This window comes from Gekko japonicus, unplaced genomic scaffold (assembly GCF_001447785.1).
Source record: "Gekko japonicus isolate JY-2015 unplaced genomic scaffold, Gekko_japonicus_V1.1 scaffold1985, whole genome shotgun sequence".
NCBI classification, from domain to species: domain Eukaryota; kingdom Metazoa; phylum Chordata; class Lepidosauria; order Squamata; family Gekkonidae; genus Gekko; species Gekko japonicus.
This window is the reverse complement of record NW_015175422.1, coordinates 291,112-309,182: the sequence shown is the minus strand read 5'-3', so window position 1 is coordinate 309,182 and position 18,071 is coordinate 291,112. Positions and strand designations below refer to the sequence as shown.

The 18,071-nt window shown below is 50.5% G+C and overlaps 1 protein-coding gene across 1 annotated transcript in view; it reads right to left on the bottom strand.

The window, feature by feature from the left end:
- VSTM2B (V-set and transmembrane domain containing 2B) overlaps positions 1-16,548 on the bottom strand; it is a gene marked incomplete at its 3' end in the record, with an annotated part of 20,274 nt that extends 3,726 nt beyond the window's left edge. The window contains exons 1-3 of the mRNA XM_015425807.1: positions 16,476-16,548; positions 15,215-15,399; positions 7,256-7,285 (exon numbers count right to left, since the gene is read on the bottom strand). Of these exons, the coding sequence (XP_015281293.1) occupies positions 7,256-7,285; positions 15,215-15,399; positions 16,476-16,548 (288 nt within the window). The remainder of the gene's footprint in view (positions 1-7,255; positions 7,286-15,214; positions 15,400-16,475) is intronic.
- Between the last annotated feature and the right edge of the window lie 1,523 nt (positions 16,549-18,071).

Sequence of the window (18,071 nt, the reverse complement as noted above, 5' to 3'; positions counted from 1 at the left end):
TGGCTCTTCGGCTTTGAAACGGAGATGAGCACCGCAACCCTAGAGTCGGATTCGACTGGCTTTCGAGCAAGGGAAGCTTTATATATGCATTAGACCTTCAGATATGTGCACATTCCCTAAAAGAAGCCCATAAATGCACAAACTACCCTGGCATAAGCTTTTTTTTCTTAGACTCTCTACTTGCTTTTATCCAACAGATCACATGGATACATGAAGCTGCCTTATACTGAATCAGACCCTTGGCCCATCAAAGTCCGTATTGTGTACTCAGACTGGCTGCAGCTCTCAGGTGGAAGTCTTCCAAATCACCTGCTACCTGGTCTTTAACTGGAGATGTCGGGGATTGAACCTGGGACCTTCTGCATGCCAAGCAGATCCTCCCCGTCTGAGCCATGGCCCCTACCCATGACTGCTAGTTATTTATTCTGTCCAGACACACAGTATAAGGCAGTTCTGTTTTGCACAACAAAAGCAGTTCTAGTATACACAGGTGAGTCACACCAGTACGTATTTCCAAGCAACTAAGCCTTTAGGCGTTCCTACCAAACCACCAGACATGCAGTCTACACACCAGTCCTTCTCAAATGAACCTTCCTGTTAGGTGGATATGTAGCCTCAACAGGGCCTCATCTGTAGTGGAGTTCCCTTTAGTTGGTTATCTGTATCTCACCCTGACGGGATTTAGGGGTCCGATGGAAACAATGGTGCTTCCTGGGTATTTAGTGGCCTGTGTTCAGTTTTGCTGACACTGTTGTTAATTGAGTTTGTTAATACAAATCCTGCCAGGTTTTAATATTGATTGTCCTCTTTTATAATAGCTTTGTTGAAACCTGCCTTGAGAACTATGGTTGAAAGGTGTGTGTGTGGGGGGAGAGACATCCTTTGAATATAAATAAATATAAACCAAATGACTGATTGTGGGCAGTGTTCCCTCTAAGCTGAGTTAGTGTGAGCTAGCTCAGAGTTTTTTAGCCTCCGGCTCACACATTTTTGTCCTGGCTCAGGAAGGAGGGCTCCAGAGCAAACTAATTGATGCAGCAGCCAAATCGCTCGCTCACAATTTTAATGCCAGTAGCTCACAAAGGAGAATTTTTGCTCACAAGACTCCACAGCATAGAGGGAACATTGATTGTGGGACCCTTCTTCGACAAATACAATCAAAGGTAGGGGCTGTGGCTCAGTGGTAGAGCATCTGCTTGGCATGACAAGGTCCCGGGTTCAATCCCCGGCATCTCCAGTTAAAAGACCAGGCAGCAGCTGATGCGAAAGAGCTCTGCCTGGGTTCCTGGAGACCCATTGCCAGTCTGAGCAGACAATACTGAATTTGATGGACCAAAGGTCTCATTCCGTATAAGGCGGCTTCCTGTTTCCTATGTAAGCCAGTGACCTCCAACATGATGTCCGTGGTCGTATTTCCCGCTGGTGTCTGCTTGACTTCCACCCAAACTGTCCTTTCCCTAAAAGGCCATCCTTGGCTTTCCTCTGTCTCATAGGAGCAGGGTGTAGGTCAGGAGATGACGTGAAGCATCACCTTTGGGTCTGCAGGGAGCACCCGTTCAGAAACAAGGGCCTCCATCACAGGGAGATGCTCAGTTTAGAATCTCCCGCCATGTTGTGATTCCCCCCCCCAGTGATTGGTCCAAACCTCCAGGGCCGCCATTTTGTGGTGACGCCCACTCGCCATTCTCAAACTTCCCCAAATCCCCACAGGCTCAACAAGATTAGGGCCCCCCCATTGGGTAATGCTCCAAGTGGGGAATGAACGTCTGACACTGTGAACAAGAGAGTGACGTGTGGAAAAGGCCTCCTATTATTGTGCAAAGCAACCAACCTAATGAGTAGGGGAGGGTCAGTGGCGGGGCGCCACGTTGCAATATAGGGGCCTGAGTGACAGCTTGCCTGCTGACCCTAACCCTGTTCAGGGCAGTGTATGTCATTACCCTCTCCTCCATTTCATCTTCACAACAACCCTGAAGGGTAGGTTAGGCTGAGAGAGGGAGAGGGATTATGGACAAGGTTACCTAGCAAACTCCATGGCAGAGTTCTCACTTGCCTCGAAAGCCCCTTGTGGGGGTCCTTGTATATTGGAAGCTAAGCAGGGTTAACACTTGGATAGGAGACCACCAAGGAGAGACTGCAGAGGAAGGCAATGGCCAACCACCTCTGCTTCTCACTTGCCCTGAAAGCCCCTTGTTGGGGCCCTTGTATGTTGGAAGCTAAGCAGGGTTAACACTTGGATAGGAGACCACCAAGGAGAGACTGCAGAGGAAGGCAATAGCCAATCACCTCTGCTTCTCACTTGCCTTGAAAGCCCCTTGTGGGGGTCCTTGTATGTTGGAAGCTAAGCAGGGTTAACACTTGGATAGGAGACCACCAAGGAGAGACTGCAGAGGAAGGCAATGGCCAACCACCTCTGCTTCTCACTTGCCTTGAAAGCCCCTTGTTGGGGCCCTTGTATGTTGGAAGCTAAGCAGGGTTAACACTTGGATAGGAGACCACCAAGGAGAGACTGCAGAGGAAGGCAATGGCCAACCACCTCTGCTTCTCACTTGCCCTGAAAGCCCCTTGTTGGGGTTGCCATGATTTGGCTGTGACTCGAAGGCACTTTACACACACACACACAAACACACACACACACTGTCAAATTGCATCTGACTTATGGCAACCCTGTGAATTAATGATGACCAAAACATCCTCTTGTTAATAGCCTTGCCCAGGTCTTGCAAACAGAGCACTGTGGCTTCCTTGAGTGAATCCATCCATCCCACATGGGGTCTTTTGCTTTTCCTGCTGCCTTCAACTTTCCCAAGCATCATTGTCCTTTCCAGTGAGTCTCATCGTCTCATAACATGACCATAGCCTCAGCTTAGTAAATTTAGCATCTAGGGAGAGTTCAGGCTGGATTTGATCTAGAAAGCCAGGATATTAAAGTTGTCAATAATGCATTTTAAGGCGCGTAGGGGAAGAAGGCAACCAGACTCCTCACCAGAGATGACCCTGTTGATTACATTAGAGCTTAATGGAGAGCCCAGACTCAGTCCTGGAATCTATCTTCAGGGCCAGGGATCAAGACGATGAGAGTATTCCTGAGCATGTCCAGAGTATCTTTCACTCCCAGGACCTATAGGTAATCCTAATATATGAGAGATTAAGACTCTGGACCTCCAAGGGAGAAGACACGGTGCTTCCCTTTGTAGAAATCTCCAGCCACGTTCATACGTCTGATATCATCTCCAATCAGTTAAATGACTCCTTGAACAATAAAAATCAAGTCACACTGTGGGTTGGCCCTCGACTGCATGCCTCGCCCTCTTTGGAAGCCCTCTTTCGCTCTCTCCCCAAAATGCCATCTGATCCCCTCCAAAAATCAAACGTCCCACAGTCAGGGCTCTTTTTGTAGAAAAAAGCCCAGCAGGAACTCATTAGCATAACAGAACACACCCAACAGCAGAAACTCATTAGCATATTGGGCCACACCCCTGACAGCACAGCTCATTAGCACATTAGGCCGCACCCCCATGTTACCAACAGTGTGGTCATCCAGCCACACCCACCTTTTGCTTGTTATTCTGTTTACCTTGTTTGTTGTCAAAACCCAGGGCCTTTTTTTGTAGCAGGAACTCCTTTGCATGTTAGGCCACACACCCCTAATGTAGCCAGTCCTAATGAGTTCCTGCTGTTGGGTGTGGCCTATTATGCTAATGAGTTCCTGCTGGGCGTGGCCAACTCGGGAGCCAGCCGGAACTCCGTTCCTGTGCGTTCCTGCCCAAAAATAGCCCTGGTCCCACTACCTCTTTCTCATTGCTCCCATCCATTTCTATCCCCCGAACAAATCCTTTCCAAGCTTTGGGTCACGCATCCAAAATCAAGCACTGCCCACTAATTCTGTTTCCTCCCTCCCTTAATTAAATGCATTTCTCCACCGCAGTCAACAAGCCGCTCTAATCCGAGCCACGTCAACAATGCCTTCAAAAATGTAAGGCCGTCCAGAACCACCAGTCCCCTCCCCTTGCATTCAAAGGCCAGCCGCTCATGCGTCATCTCTCCTTCCCCTACACAAAGATTCGGGTGGGTAGCCACGTTGGTCTGAAGCAGGAGGACAAAGTTTGAGTCCAGTGGCCCCTTTAAGAGCAACCAAGTTACGCCCTGACCCAGATAGCCCAGGCAAGACCAATCTTGTCGGATCTCGGAAGCTAAGCAGGAAATTGAAAACAGATCAGCCAATATCATAATGCCCCTATATAAATCAATGGTGCGACCTCATCTGGAATACTGTGTGCAATTCTGGTAGCCACACCTTAAAAAGGATATTATAGCTTTGGAAAAAGTGCAGAAAAGGGCAACTCGAATGATAAAAGGGTTGGAACACTTTCCCTATGAGGAAAGGTTAAGGCGCTCGGGGCTCTTTAGCTTGGAGAAATGACGACTGAGGGGTGACATGATTGAGGTTTATACGATTATGCATGGGAGAGAGCAGGTAGAGAAAGAGGTACTTTTCTCCTTTTCTCACAATACAAGAACTTGTGGGCACTCCAAGAAATTGCTGAGCGGTCGGGTTAGAATGGATAAAAGGAAGTACTTCTTCACCCAAAGAGTGATTAACACTTGGAATTCACTGCCACAGGAAGTGGTGGCGGCTACAAGCATGGACGGCTTCAAAAGGGAATTAGATAAGCATATGGAGCAGAGGTCCATCAGTGGCTATTAGCCACAAGGTATAGATAGGGACTCTGGGGCAAGTCATGCTCTGTCATCTTGGTGCTTGGGGGGGGCGACAATAGTGGTGGGAGGTGGGGGCAGGCTTTATTCGGCCATCTCTCTGAATATCTTCCAGGCCCCCACTAGGGGTGAGTCACCAGAGGTCACCATGACTTCCAGGTACACACATACTCACGTGCACACATACACACACATGCACATATGAAAAGTATGACCCCCCCAAAAAAAGGCCAACAAAGTTACTTTGTTGGTCTTAAAGGTGCTGCTGGACTAAGACTTTGTCCCCCTAAACTAACACGGGCCCTCTGCCCTCCTCATCCAATCAAAAGCCCAGCTCCGGCACTTCATCCTCTGCAAAGCACACCAAATTCCAGGCAGTGAACATCACACCTCCTTGGGAGAAAACAAAATGATCCACCACATACCCCCCCCCAAGTTAATTCAACTTTGTTGCCACGAGCAACCCCTGTTTCTTCCTACAATAGATATGTTGTTGACTAATATATCTGTGCATTTTCCCTCTCAGCCTTCTGATTCAAATTACGCTCCCGGTATCACCTGCGATAATGGTCTCCATTCATAGGCCTGGCATTCTGCCTCCATTCTCCTCTTTTCTTTGATTTCAGGCTTATCCCCGTTGTTAAGCGCGCACACAATACTATTTCCACTTGCTCCCTTTCCCAGCACGCTTTTCCTTGACCTGCTAGAAATTAAACGGTAACGGCACCAGGATCGCAAGCTGCTTCTCATTTCAAGGGACGTGTCTCCTCTAAGACGCTGCCCCTTATCAAAATAGCTCTCAGTTCCCAAGAACACAAAGATCGTCAACAAGCACACCTCGCAGCCCCTGGAGGTCTCGCTCTCCAGAACTGTTTATCGAGCATTCCTCACGTTTCCACAAGAAAACAAGCAGACGTTCCATATCCACAACAACCACCCCTTTAGGTTACCGTAGGAAAGAACTTGACATGGATTTGGACTCAGAGCCTAAGAGACAATCGACCAAAAGAGAAAATCTGGTGGAAAAGAGAAAGACCTCCCTCGGTGTCCTAGAGGAGAGACCGGTTTTGCTGAATGCATCACCGAGAGAGTGATCCTAAACAGACATAGGTCACATTTTATTCAATGAGGCTTCCTCCCAGGAAGGTGCTCTTAGGATTGCAGCCAGAGTGGGCTTACATGCACACACACACACACACACACACACACACACACACACACGTGGTATAAAACCAGTGCCAGTCTAACCATCTGTCATGGCATCCCCTGCCCCCAGAATCACTGTAATTATAGGTATTTAATTACAAGAGAACCCTATCCTGCACATTAGAGTTTTCTGGAGTGGGACTGACTATTAAACCAGTTGAAATCTGGAAGCAGGGTGACTAGATTCTGTGGCTTAGGATCAGTTTATGTGTTGTTTTGCTTGGAAGAAGAAGAAGAAGAAGAAGAAGGAGAAGGAGAAGGAGAAGAAGAAGAGGAGGAGTAGGAGTTGGTTTTTATACCCTGCTTTTCTCTGCCCTAAGGAGTCTCAGGGTGGCTTACAATCGCCTTCCCTTCCTCTCCTCACAACAGATATCTTGTGAGGTAGGAGGGGCTGAGAGGGCTCTGAGCGAACTGGGACTGGCCCAAGGTCACCCAGCTGGCTTCATGTGGAGAGGTGTGGGAATCAAACCCGGTTCTCCAGGTTAGAGACTGTCACCCTTAACCATTACACCAAGCTGACTCTACAGGTGCTCAGTGAAAAATTCCTCCTTCACATAGCATTAACACAGAATCTGGTTCTCCCAGATTAGAGTCCGCACACTCAACCACTACACCAAGGAGTAGCGATGGACCATCTCCAGGCCTCCATGGATAACTCATCTGCTCTGGACCCTTTTCAGTCTGGTTTCAGGCCAGGATATGGGACATAGGCAGAGCTGGTGGCTTTAGTGAATAAAAATATACATACTTGAGATCCTTTATTTGGAGATGCTTGGGATTAGAGATGTTCAGAGAAATTCTCTTAGTTCCTCTTTCCCCAGTTTCTCCCTGAAATGCAGCAATCCAGTTCTGTCCCACTTTTTAGGGATCTGGAATCAGTTTCTAATCCATTCCATTTTGGTCAAGGAGAAATTCAAAGAGAGGAGGGACAGTAATGGAGGTTCTGCAGGATTTCAGGATTTCGCTCTGCAGATGCTCAGAGGCAGGCGGCGTCTTCCCCAGCCTTCCCACCCTTTTGCTAGAGCACCACGTTGTGGTGTGTGACATGAAAAATATCCCTTCAGGGGCTGACATTACAAAAGGGTGCCTAGGTTGCCACAACGTGGTGTAACGGAAAACTACAAAGAGACGTGAAAGAGAAATTCCTCTTCGGAAAGAGAGTAAGAGGAACCGGTGGCCATATTTTAAAAAGTGAATGTCAGTAAAAGAAATTCCGTGCCCCATTACAATGCCAATTGTCGACTTTCAAAGCCCGCTTTCTGCCACTGTCCCTTTCGCCAAGACATATACCACCCCCCAAAAAGCAGAATTTATTTTGAGAGACACTTACACTGATTTTCGTTGCATCCTTGTTTGTTACCTGAAAAAGCAAAGAAGGAGGGGAAAAATTAAACAGAAGCAGAGGAACAATGCGCCGCATGCACATCAGTGGATAGATCAACTCCTTGGGATGGTAGTCACGCCATAGACTGAACTGTGCTAATGTCGGACACCTTGCCTGGATTGGGGACATTCTCAATTGGCTCTTAACTCAGTGGATTGGCTGTTTGGGGGCAAATTACGGTTGGCCTCAATAGGTGGCTGCAATAAAGTTATTGCATTTGCTCCCCGCTAATGGCTGTGGAGGGCAAGAATGGCTGCGAGGCTGTTAATGGATGATATAGCAAACCGTTACAATTCCAAAGGGATCCCTTGAAAAGTGAAATAGCAATGGCAGGAAATGGCAGAGAGGGGGAGGCCTGGTGGACTGGCCTATATACGCCATTTGGATTCCTTGCTTAGCCACATAGCCTTTGTGAGATCTGGGGGAAATCATTCTAGGGCGAGTCTTGCTCCATCTCCGTATTGTTCTTTTCCCCACCCCAGGGATTGCCGTGTGCCTTGGGAGAGAGGGCGCAATCGCTTAGATGAGAAGCATATTGACTTAGAATTTGCATCTTATTTGTTTAAGAACATAAGAGAAGCCAGTGTTGGATCAGGCCAATGGCCCACCCAGTCCAACACTCTGTCACACAGTGGCCAAAAAACCCCAGATGCCACCAGGAGGTCTGCCAGTGGGGCCAGGACACCAGAAGCCCTCCCACTGTTGCCCCCCCCCAAGCACCAAGAATACAGAGCATCACTTGCCCCAGACTGAGCGTTCCTATCTATGCCTTGTGGCTAATAGCCACTGGTGGACCTCTGCTCCATATGTTTATCTAATTCCCTCAAAGCCGTCCAGGCTTGTAACCGCCACCATCGCCTGTGGCAGTGAATTCCATGTGTTTTATTTATTTTATTTACTTTATATCTCACCTGTCGCCCCAGCGGGCACCCAAAGCGGCTTACATTGATCTCCTCTCTTCCATTTTATCCTCGCAACAACCCTGTGAGGTAGGTTAGGCTGACGGTGTGTGACTGGCCCCAGGCCACCCAGTGAGCTTCCGTGGCACAAGTAGGGATTCGAACCTGGGTTTTCCCAGATCCGAGACTGACACTTTAACCACACTGACTCTCCTCTGCGGTTCTCAAATAGCATGGTTGAATGTGAATTTACACACTCCGTTTGGGGTTTTCTGGCCCTCTGTGGATCACATCTATGAGAGTCGCAGTAGACACACAATGATCTGCTACTTATCTCTAAAGGCTTGTTTCTTACATTTGTAAACCACTTTAACTACAAGGAGCTTAGGGTGGTTTTTGTTTCAGCCTCATGGCAGGGTTGAAAAGCAAGCCAGGTGGTTAGCTTACGTCCAAAGGTCTGCAGACTCTGAGGAGCTGGATTTCCTTCCACCTCTTGCCCACTGGGCCTACTGAAATCTTGTTGCTAGGGGTCAGAAGCAGGTGTCATTTCCTGCAGAAGTGCCCAGGAGCAGAGCTCTGGCAGTAAAGAGCCCAGGGGGCGGGCACATGCAACAAGCCCCACCCCCTGCTCCCAGCAGCCCTCAGTCAGAGAAAGAAGCAGTCAGGTAAGTTGCAGAGCTCCCCCCGGTCCAAAACAGTCCAGTGGCACCTTTAAGACCAAGTTTTATTCAGGTACAAGCTCTCCCTCCTCTGTGAGGACAGATCTGCACATCCCCACCCCAATAGCTAGCAATCCAAAACAGTCCAGTGGAGCCTGAGCGGTGGGTGTTGCCTTCTGACACACTTCCGGTGATGTCAGGGGGTGTGGCATATGCAAATAAGTTATGCTAATGAGTCATGCTAATGAGCTCCTGCACCTCTTTTTCTACAAAATGACTCCTGGTCGGAAGACCCCCAGAAACAGCACATAGGATGGGGGAGAGGCAGTGTGGTATAGTGGAAAGAGTTGCAGACTAGGACCCTGAGAAACCCCAGTCTGAATCCCGATCTCTAGCACAGAAGCTTGCTGGGTGACCTTGGGCCCCTCACAATCTTTCAGCCTGGCCTACTCCACAGGGTTGTTGTCATGAGAAACTGGAGGAGAGGAGAGCAACATTATAAAAGCTGCTTTGAGTCCCAACTGGGGAGAAAAGTGAGATATAAATGAATTAATGCAAATGCCTGCCCTGTCTTCTGCCGGGGGAAACGCTCTTGTGTCGGTGGAAATGCATGGCTGGATGCAAACTGGGCAGTGATCCGTGAGCACCTTGTGGCTGAGAGGGGGTTCTGGAATCCATCCCCCCCCAAGCCACACCCAACACTCTGCCCTCTATACCTGTAAGGTACAGGTCCATCGAAAACAAAATTCTGTATTTAAACCAGCCAAATCCTGCATCGAGAAAAACAGGGCTCCTCAATGGTCATGCAAATCAAGCACACTTAAATATTTTTGGCCTAATTTAAAATGGCTGCGTTGAAAGCTCTCAAGAGAACATTTTAAGTGGGAACTGTGTGTTGGGGGGCAGTTGGGGATAAAATAGTCTACAAACTCCTGTCTGCTCATTTTGTTTGGTACCAAAATGGTACCCGTGCCTTCCCCTCAGCCCGTCTGCATCCTCGGAACAGGGATATCGCCATGGAACCAATCAGATTTGGCTGTGGGGTGCCCTAACGCTGAATGAGGGGTTTTTTTTTGTCACCAGTGACGTCATCACATGGCTAAATCTGATTGGCTTGAGTATGGCATCGTTACCGTTGCAAGGAAGATCGTTTTCCAAAATGGAAGGCCACAGTGGCAGCAACAGATTGTGGCTGCGAAGGGACTTGCTTTGAAGGGCTTCCATTGCATTAGTGCCAGGTAAGAAGGAATGGAAGCATTGCCTGAACATGAGCTGGGGACATGTGGCTGAGAAGTGTGGCCATGGTCACGCGGCTACACCATAACGCTCCTTTGCACTCCCTTAAAAAAATAGGTGAAATGGGGGGAAATTTTGCAGGGACCAAAGATGTTCTAGAAAATGCCCTCCCACACTTTGGTTCACCCTTCTCCAGGAACTCTGCAAGACTCATGGAATCCATCCAGTGCTGATTCTGAAGAGTCCAGTCCTGACTTACTCAGCACAGGGACCCAGTCCAGAATGGCATCTCTTTAGGTTTGAGACTTCCCTTCTTACCAGTTGTGGAGCAGTGTATTTGATTTCCTGAGAAAAGCCATTGCTATTTAATGACAGTCGCCTCTGCCACTGCTGTGAGCTATTTAAGAAACTCTGGATATTGGAGAATATTAGCAAAAAAATAAATAAATTTAAATCTAAGCCGTGTATTGTTCTTCCCAACTGTAGTCCCATCCCCCTGCTAAATAGCATGAGTACGGCTGGGTGTCTGCAGACATCCCTCTATTGTGCTGCAGGGATTCAGCTGTGATGTTCAAAATTCCACGGGATCACCTTTTCAGGTGTGGTTCAACAAGGTTATCAGCTTGGCATGCTGGAGACGACCCCCTTAAATCCTCAGCTGCATCCAGCCTCTGCCACTACATCTTTACAAGCCAGCAGGCGTAATTTCATCACTTGCTTAGATTGGGCAACAAAGAGAATTTGCAGACAGGAGCAGGTGGCCTCAATGGCTCCCTTTAAGTTCTATGGAAAAAAAGGAAACAGGCTGCAGTGCTAGATTCTGCAGATCACAGATGACTCCTGCTCTTTTGTCTGGTCACTGGACCCTTCTCTGGTTTAAACCCTTCTCCAGAGTTGCTTCTGAATATATCCCTTGACTGCCTGCAGGATGAATAGCTGCCCCCTCTTCCCACTGGGAAAAATGACACTGTGCATTTGGTGTGTCCACAGAGGTCACATGAACACACGAGGCTGTCTTATACTGAACCACACCACTGGTCCATCAAAGTCAGCATTGTCTACTCTGTTAGCAGCTCTCCAGGGTCTCGGACAGAGGTCTTTCTCTCCACCTACTGCTTAGTTCTTTTAACTGGAGACACTGGGGATTGGACCCGGGACCTTCTGTGTGCCAAGCAGAAGCTCTCCCATTGAGCCACGGCCCCTCCCGAAAGGAAGGACTGCCTGACAAAACAGCGAACTTGAAGCTGCCTTCGACTGAATCAGTCCATCAGCCTCTCAAGGTCAGTATTGTCTACTCAGACTGGCAGCGGCTCTCCAGAGATTTAAGGGCCGAACCTGCCCACCACCTTGATACCAGCTGGTTTGCTGTTTACCAAAAGGAACAGGGTCCAAAGGGAGGCAATGTTTTCCTCTACAAGGATGTACTGAGCTCTTGGCAACATACGTGCCTTGCCTCCAGAGGTAGGCCCATACCAAGCCTGCCGTCAACAGGGATTATTGCCCGTATCTTGAGAACTGCTATTCACTGCTGGAAGTCGCTTCGGCAGACACCACTGAACTGCTGCTCACAGGGGAATCTTGTCTTCCAGCCACCAGGCCTCGTCTGGCTTAAGGCAGGACCCATAAGGCTTCACCTGCTCCCCCCTTTGACGACATTTTAATTATCACATGCCGGAGCGGAGATAAATCATCCCACGGCAGAGTTATCCTGCTGCGTCTGGAGGGGGTGGACGTGTGTACAGGTCCCGTCCCTCAAGAGTGGGATTTTAAGAAATACAGAGCTGGCAACTACGATGATTCATCGGCACAGGGAAGTTCAGGATTGCTAACAACCCACACCCTTGGTTTGTTTATCTGCTTCTCAGACAGGAAGGGAATGCTCATTTCGGTGGCAATGAAGGTAGGAAGGAAGCTACCTCCTTTCTGAATTGGACCCTGGGTTCACTGAGTTCAGTACTGGACTCCCTCTGGCAGAGAAAGGCCTTCCCCCGACACTTGCTGCCTGAGATCTTCCGCTGGAGATACCAGGGACCGGACCTCGTGGCCTTCTTCATACAAAACGTGGGCTGTCACTGAGCCATGACTACATCCCAAGTCTCCAATACCACCAATTCTCTCCTTTGACCACCTATGAAGCAGCTTTAGACCAGAACTTAGGCAGATCATGAGAGAGAGGGCAGGAAGGGTTGCCTCAGCGCTTAGTTCTTGTGGTCCTTTCTTACACACCCAGGGAAATGCTGATCGCCACCTTGGGGTTAGGAGGAAGCAATTTTTCTCCAGGCCAGTTTGGCTGGAGATCCTGGACTCTTTTTTTTTTGTCATCTTCTGGGCGTGGAACAGGGGTCACTGGGAGGGTGTGTGGGGGAGGTATTTGTGAATGTCCTGCACTGTGCAGGGGGTTGGACTTGATGACCCTGGAGGTCCCTTCCAACTCTATGGTTCTGTGGTTCTAAGTCACACTACTGATCCATCTAGCTCAGTTCTGTCTACTCTTATTGGCAGTGGATCTTCTCAGGCAGAGAAAGGCCTAGTTGCTCTCTAGTGGGGATGCAGGGGAATGATCCGGGGTCCTTCTGCATGTAAAGCCTGAAGGTCATTCAAAATCCCGCTAGTTGGATAGCTCTAAGTGGAGATGCCAGGGATTGAACCCCGGGCCCTTCTGTGTGTAAAGCATAGAGGTAATTCCAAATCTTGCTGCTCAGATAGCATTAAATGGACATGCCAGGGATTGAACCTGGGGGCTTCTGCACACCAGACATGTGCTCTCTTGCTAAGCTATGGCCCCATCTCAGCAGTCTCTGGAATCCCATCAGTATCTTCCCATCACCATGCATGAATCTGTCTCATAACAAGCCAGGCCCTTCATCCCTCAAGTTCAGTACTCTGACAGGTAGTGGCTCTCCAGGACCTCAAGCAAAGAAAGGTCTAGTGGCTAGAGAGTCCACTGGAGATGTTGGGGATGGAACGCGGGACCTTCTGCATGTAGAGCAAATGTCCTTCTACAAGCCCTTCCAAGACTTATGGAGATATTCACAGGCCCTCTTCCTTGAGCTGGAGAAGAGAAAAAGGGCCATGTCAGAGGGAACTAAACCCAAACGTTCCACCAAGTGGCTATTCAGCACCTGCAGCCAATCCTTCTTGAGACAAGCATGGCCACATCCACATGTTAAATTTTTAGATATGTTGTTGTTGTAGGTGGTCTGGTACTCCAACCTCTTTAAGGGCGTGCCATAGTTTGTTGTGATTCACACAATCAAAGGCTTTAGCACAGTCAATGAAGCAGCAGATAATACCTCTTTCAAAAAAACATGGTATGTTAACAGGTTGAGACAATAACCATTCCTTCACAACGTGTTCACAGTCTCTCCTATGTTAATAGTTGTCTTCTTCGGTTGTCCTCTTTCTCCACCAACAAAGGGTGCCAGACTGTGGATTTCGTAATGGCCAGCAACCTCTTGTGGGGAGTGACCATGGAAGAACCAGGTGACCTGGAATCAGCATGCCTCCGATGGTCTCTGTTCTTGCTAGTATGAATGCCCAAGAGAATGATTCCTTTTTTATCTGGCCAGGAACTCAGGAGGGCTTATTCACTGCATGTATTTCTCTATCTCCTTTATACCCCATTTCCCTCCTTCTATGTGGACCCAAAGCAGCCCACGTCCTTCTCCTCTCCTCCGTTTTACACTCACAACAACCCTGTGAGGTAGGCCAGGCTGAGAGCATGTCACCTGGTAAGCTTCCACCGCAAAGTGGGTACCCCAGCCTCAGTCCTCTAGATCCTAGTCCATCCGCTATACAGCACTAGGTCTCTGTGTAGAGAGGGTGGACCAAGGGGTGGCTCCAAGTCACCCAGTGAGTTTCATGGCCACGTGGGGCTTTGAACCCGAGTCTCCCCAATCCAAGTCTATCCATCAGAACACACTGGCTCACTGCTGCATAGAAACCAGAGGGGAATACCGTTCTGCAGTTTCAGATGCTCACAGAGATCCTACTTCTGAATGGGGGAAAACAAGAGTACTGTGGGGCTAGAACAGCAGCCAGGCCATGTTTCAGTATACCGGTGCACGCAGCTATCTCCAGGTGAATGGCAACCCACCCCCTGACCATTCACACATCATCCAAATTACCCATATCCTTCACACTTATCACCAAGGGCAGATTGACCATTGGAGGCTGGGACCACCCCTTGTACATATCCACTACCGGAGCTTCTGCTGGTACCTATGGATGCATGGAAGGGGTGGTCTGTCTTCTGGGCTTACCTGTATCCTACACATACCCTACAGTTATATTTATTACACTGCCTATAAGATTAATGTTTCAGCTCGTTCATGAAACAGTGTGAGCCCACGGGCCAAAAGCAGAAGGCTTCGACTAGAGCCACCTTGCATGGATTTGCACTGGGAATCTAGCTGCCCATTTCGGAGAGGTCCAGAGGAGCCATTGGACTCTGGGTTGGTTTTGTTGCCCATCCATTCTTTCCTGCCACAGGTGGATCCAGACAACCGGGCGGGGGGGATGATTTCACCGTCATGGGTGGTTTTGTTCAGGGGTTGACTCCATGCCCGGAGACAGTGTGACACTGCAGTTTACCACCGTCAGGAAATCCACGGAAATACAGAACGAGCCCGCAGGCGGTGACCTGCCAGTGCACTGTTTTTAAGGCCGGTTCACACACCCCTTCGTTCCTCCGAGGGGAATGCAGACGCGGTGCATCGACTCGATGGGTGGGCCGTACACAAGTGGTGCCGTTTGGCCTCAGGGGCACCTTTGCTCATGCAAGCCCCCCCCGTGATGCTGCAGCCGTCGAATCAAGACCACGCACGTGTGAACCCGACCCACACTCCCACCGCTGCAGAGCATTCGTGGAAATGCAACCCCTGTGCCAAATGTGGCACCCTCTGGTGGTCCCACTTGTGTGTTCGAATCCACTTTCGCTATATCTACACGGAGGAGGAGGACAGGACTGACTTAGAAAGAAACCTCTCTCTCTACCTATTGCTGGACTCCCAAGACAAGATTGCAATTGCTCTTTCTACACAGCCTGCAACCTGGATGGAATCACATTCATTCGCAGAGGGTAACGGGTGCGGGGGCCGTGTGTTTATTACCTTGCTTCTGCTGCCGGGGCTGCTGATGGCTAATTCGTGGGCGAGCTCTCGGGCTGGTTCTTTAAGGTACCACCACTGGATTTCCAAGGAGTAAGAGGTGGATCCGCTGGCCCGGAAAGCACAAGGCATCTCAATATCATCTCCCTCCCTAACAGTCACATCTTTCGGAACTTCCGTAAATGTAGCTGAAGACACACACACAGAACAAAACAGCAAATGACAAGGGGGCAGCAAACGGGAGAGTGGTCCCCCCCCACACAAAAAAGGCACTGTCTGTCTGGGAGCCAGATTTTCCAGGCGGAGGGAGTTTTCCAGCTGCCCGAACTACTCGGCATGGCTGTTGCCACTGATTCTGCACACCCTAGGAGGAATTGCAGAATTCCAGGGGCGGGGAGGGACTCCGAAGGCCATCTAGTCTACCCCCTCTGGACCCAAACATCCGCTGCAGGTCTGGGCAGAATCCCAGACCACAGAGGGTCCCAGGCAATGAGAAAGAGGGGAGTCTGAGCCAGGAAGCATTGCTCCCTGAAAACGAGGGCTGGAGACTGCTCCCCCCCACCCCGCTCCAGGTACCCCCATCTAATCACTGCAGTCTGGGCAGACATCCATGGGAGACCGGTGGCAGAGAGGGGAACAAGTTTGCAACGGATGCATCGCCTTTAGAAAAATCCCTGCCGGGAAAGAGGGAGCCCAGACCTCTCCCATTCCGAGGGATGCAGCGCCGACCACAAAGAGAGGCGATGCCTGGCGTGTGTGGGGGGATGTGGTCCCCCCACGTCCCCTGTGCTTTCGATCCTCCATCTCTGCAGCAGAGTGCGGGCTTCCCTCAAGCCTGCAGCCCCGGCGACCGTACCCTGTGTGTGTGTGTGTGTGTGTGTGTGTGTGTGTGCACCCTCCAGCCTCAGCCATCTCCCCCCCCCTCCCCCGGACATTTGCACCAGAGTAAGCTGGCTTGCCTGCAACAAGCAATTGCTGAAAAGACACAGTGAAGCATTCGAAGGTGTGTGTGTGTGGGGTGCATTAAAATAAAAGCTGGTTTCCCAGGAACCAGATCACTCACTGTATTCTTACCTAGATTTTGGAAAGGGAAGGAGGGGGCGCCTTTCCCAGCCCAAAGGGGCATGTGGGTCTACCCCAGGGCTGTCTGGGACTCACCCCCCAAAGCTGCCCACTGGCTGTCTTCTTTCTTTTTTAAAAAAACGGGGGGAGGGGGGAGGTAAAACAAGCCGCAGCCCAAGGAGGCAGGAAGTTTGGGACTTACCCTGGGCCACGAAGAGCAGCGGGGTGTGGAGCATCAGGTAACAAAAGGCGCCGAACAGCCCTCGATTGCCCATCTCATCTATGTAGGCTTCCCGAGTGAAGGACGAGGGGAGAAACCGGGAAAGGGGCTGGTCACGACCCAGCTAAGAGATCTCCAATCCCATGGCCCGGAGGAGGAGGAGGAGAAGAAGAAGAAGAAGGAGACATCGACGGATGCTCAAAAGCGCCGGTCCGTCCACGGTTCAGGGCGAAGTCCAGACGCGCCAGAAAGACCAGACCACCCCACCACCCCCCTCCGCAAAGCCACCAAGCTCAATTTCTTCCTCGGCTTCGGAAGCCCGGATAAAATCCACAGCCTCGGCGAGTCCCCCAAGAGATGGCTGGTCGTGACGCCCGGAGGACTTCGCTCCCGAGCAGCCGGTCGTAAATCTGCCCGGTCCGGATCCTTCCGAATTTCCCTCTCCCCCACCCCTTCTCCTCCTCTCTCTCTCTTCCTTCCCACCCACCCCCCTCCACCCTCTCCTCTCGCAACTCTGCAGCAAGCGCAGTTCAACTTCCTTGAGCCGAATGGGATTTCCTGGAGTCCAAAACCAAGCCGGAGACGCCGGATCGCCTACCCAGACCCATCTGGGCTCGGCTCGGGAAAGGCAGAGCGAAGGAAGCCGGGAAAGGCGGCGGCGCGGTCGCAAGGGATATTTCCAGGGATGCTGTGTCGGAGGGTCCCCCTCTTTGGATCGCCTCGGTCTCCCGTCGCCCCGCCAGAGTCAGGTCCACCAGATCTTCCTCCTCCTCCTCCTCTCGGGTGCTTGTGCGGTCCGAATCGTCTCCAGGAATCGAAGGACCGGGTGCTCCCCCCCGCACCCTCTCCTTCCAACCCTCTCTCTCTCTCCCCCCTCTCTCGCGACTCTCAAACCAACACGCCGCTCAACCTATAAGAGGAAATTTCACCATCTGACGTTCCAGCGTTTCAGGCCAGTCCAGAAAGCGCAGGGGAAAAAGGGGAAAGACAGACAGAGAGAGAGAGAGAGAGAGAAAATGAAGTTTTGCATCTCCCTGAAATCAGACGGCTGGCTTTCTTTTTTCAAAAGCGACACACGCCAGAGCCCGAAACACACAGACACTGTTTGCGGTTTGCCAAGCGAGTCGTCGTCAATAGAGGAGACGAAGCGCCCAACAATCCCTTCCCTTCCTTCCCTTGGAAGGCGCTCTGCCTGCCTCGGTCGGGATGGCCGCTTGAAACTGACTAATGAAATTGACTCGCTTGAAATTGACGCGCGCCGGGGTAGGAGGGAGCGGGAGGAGTGGGGTAAGACCAGAGAATCGGGGTCGGCTCCGGCCTCCAAAGGACTTTCTCCCCGGCTTTCATTTCACCGCATTCCTAAACGAAGCCAGATCTCTCTCTTTTTTCCAAGCCAGGCTGGAGGGAAACGGATCCCCATTTTACCTCCTCTCTCGCCAGCCTCCCATTATCCAGCATAGCTCCACTTCGAGTTTCTAGAAAGCGGTATGTGTGTGTGTGTGGTGATGGGGGGGGGGAGAGGGTTACCCGGAGTCAAGACCTGGATTCGAATCCCCCCCGCCCCGTTTACATATCCAT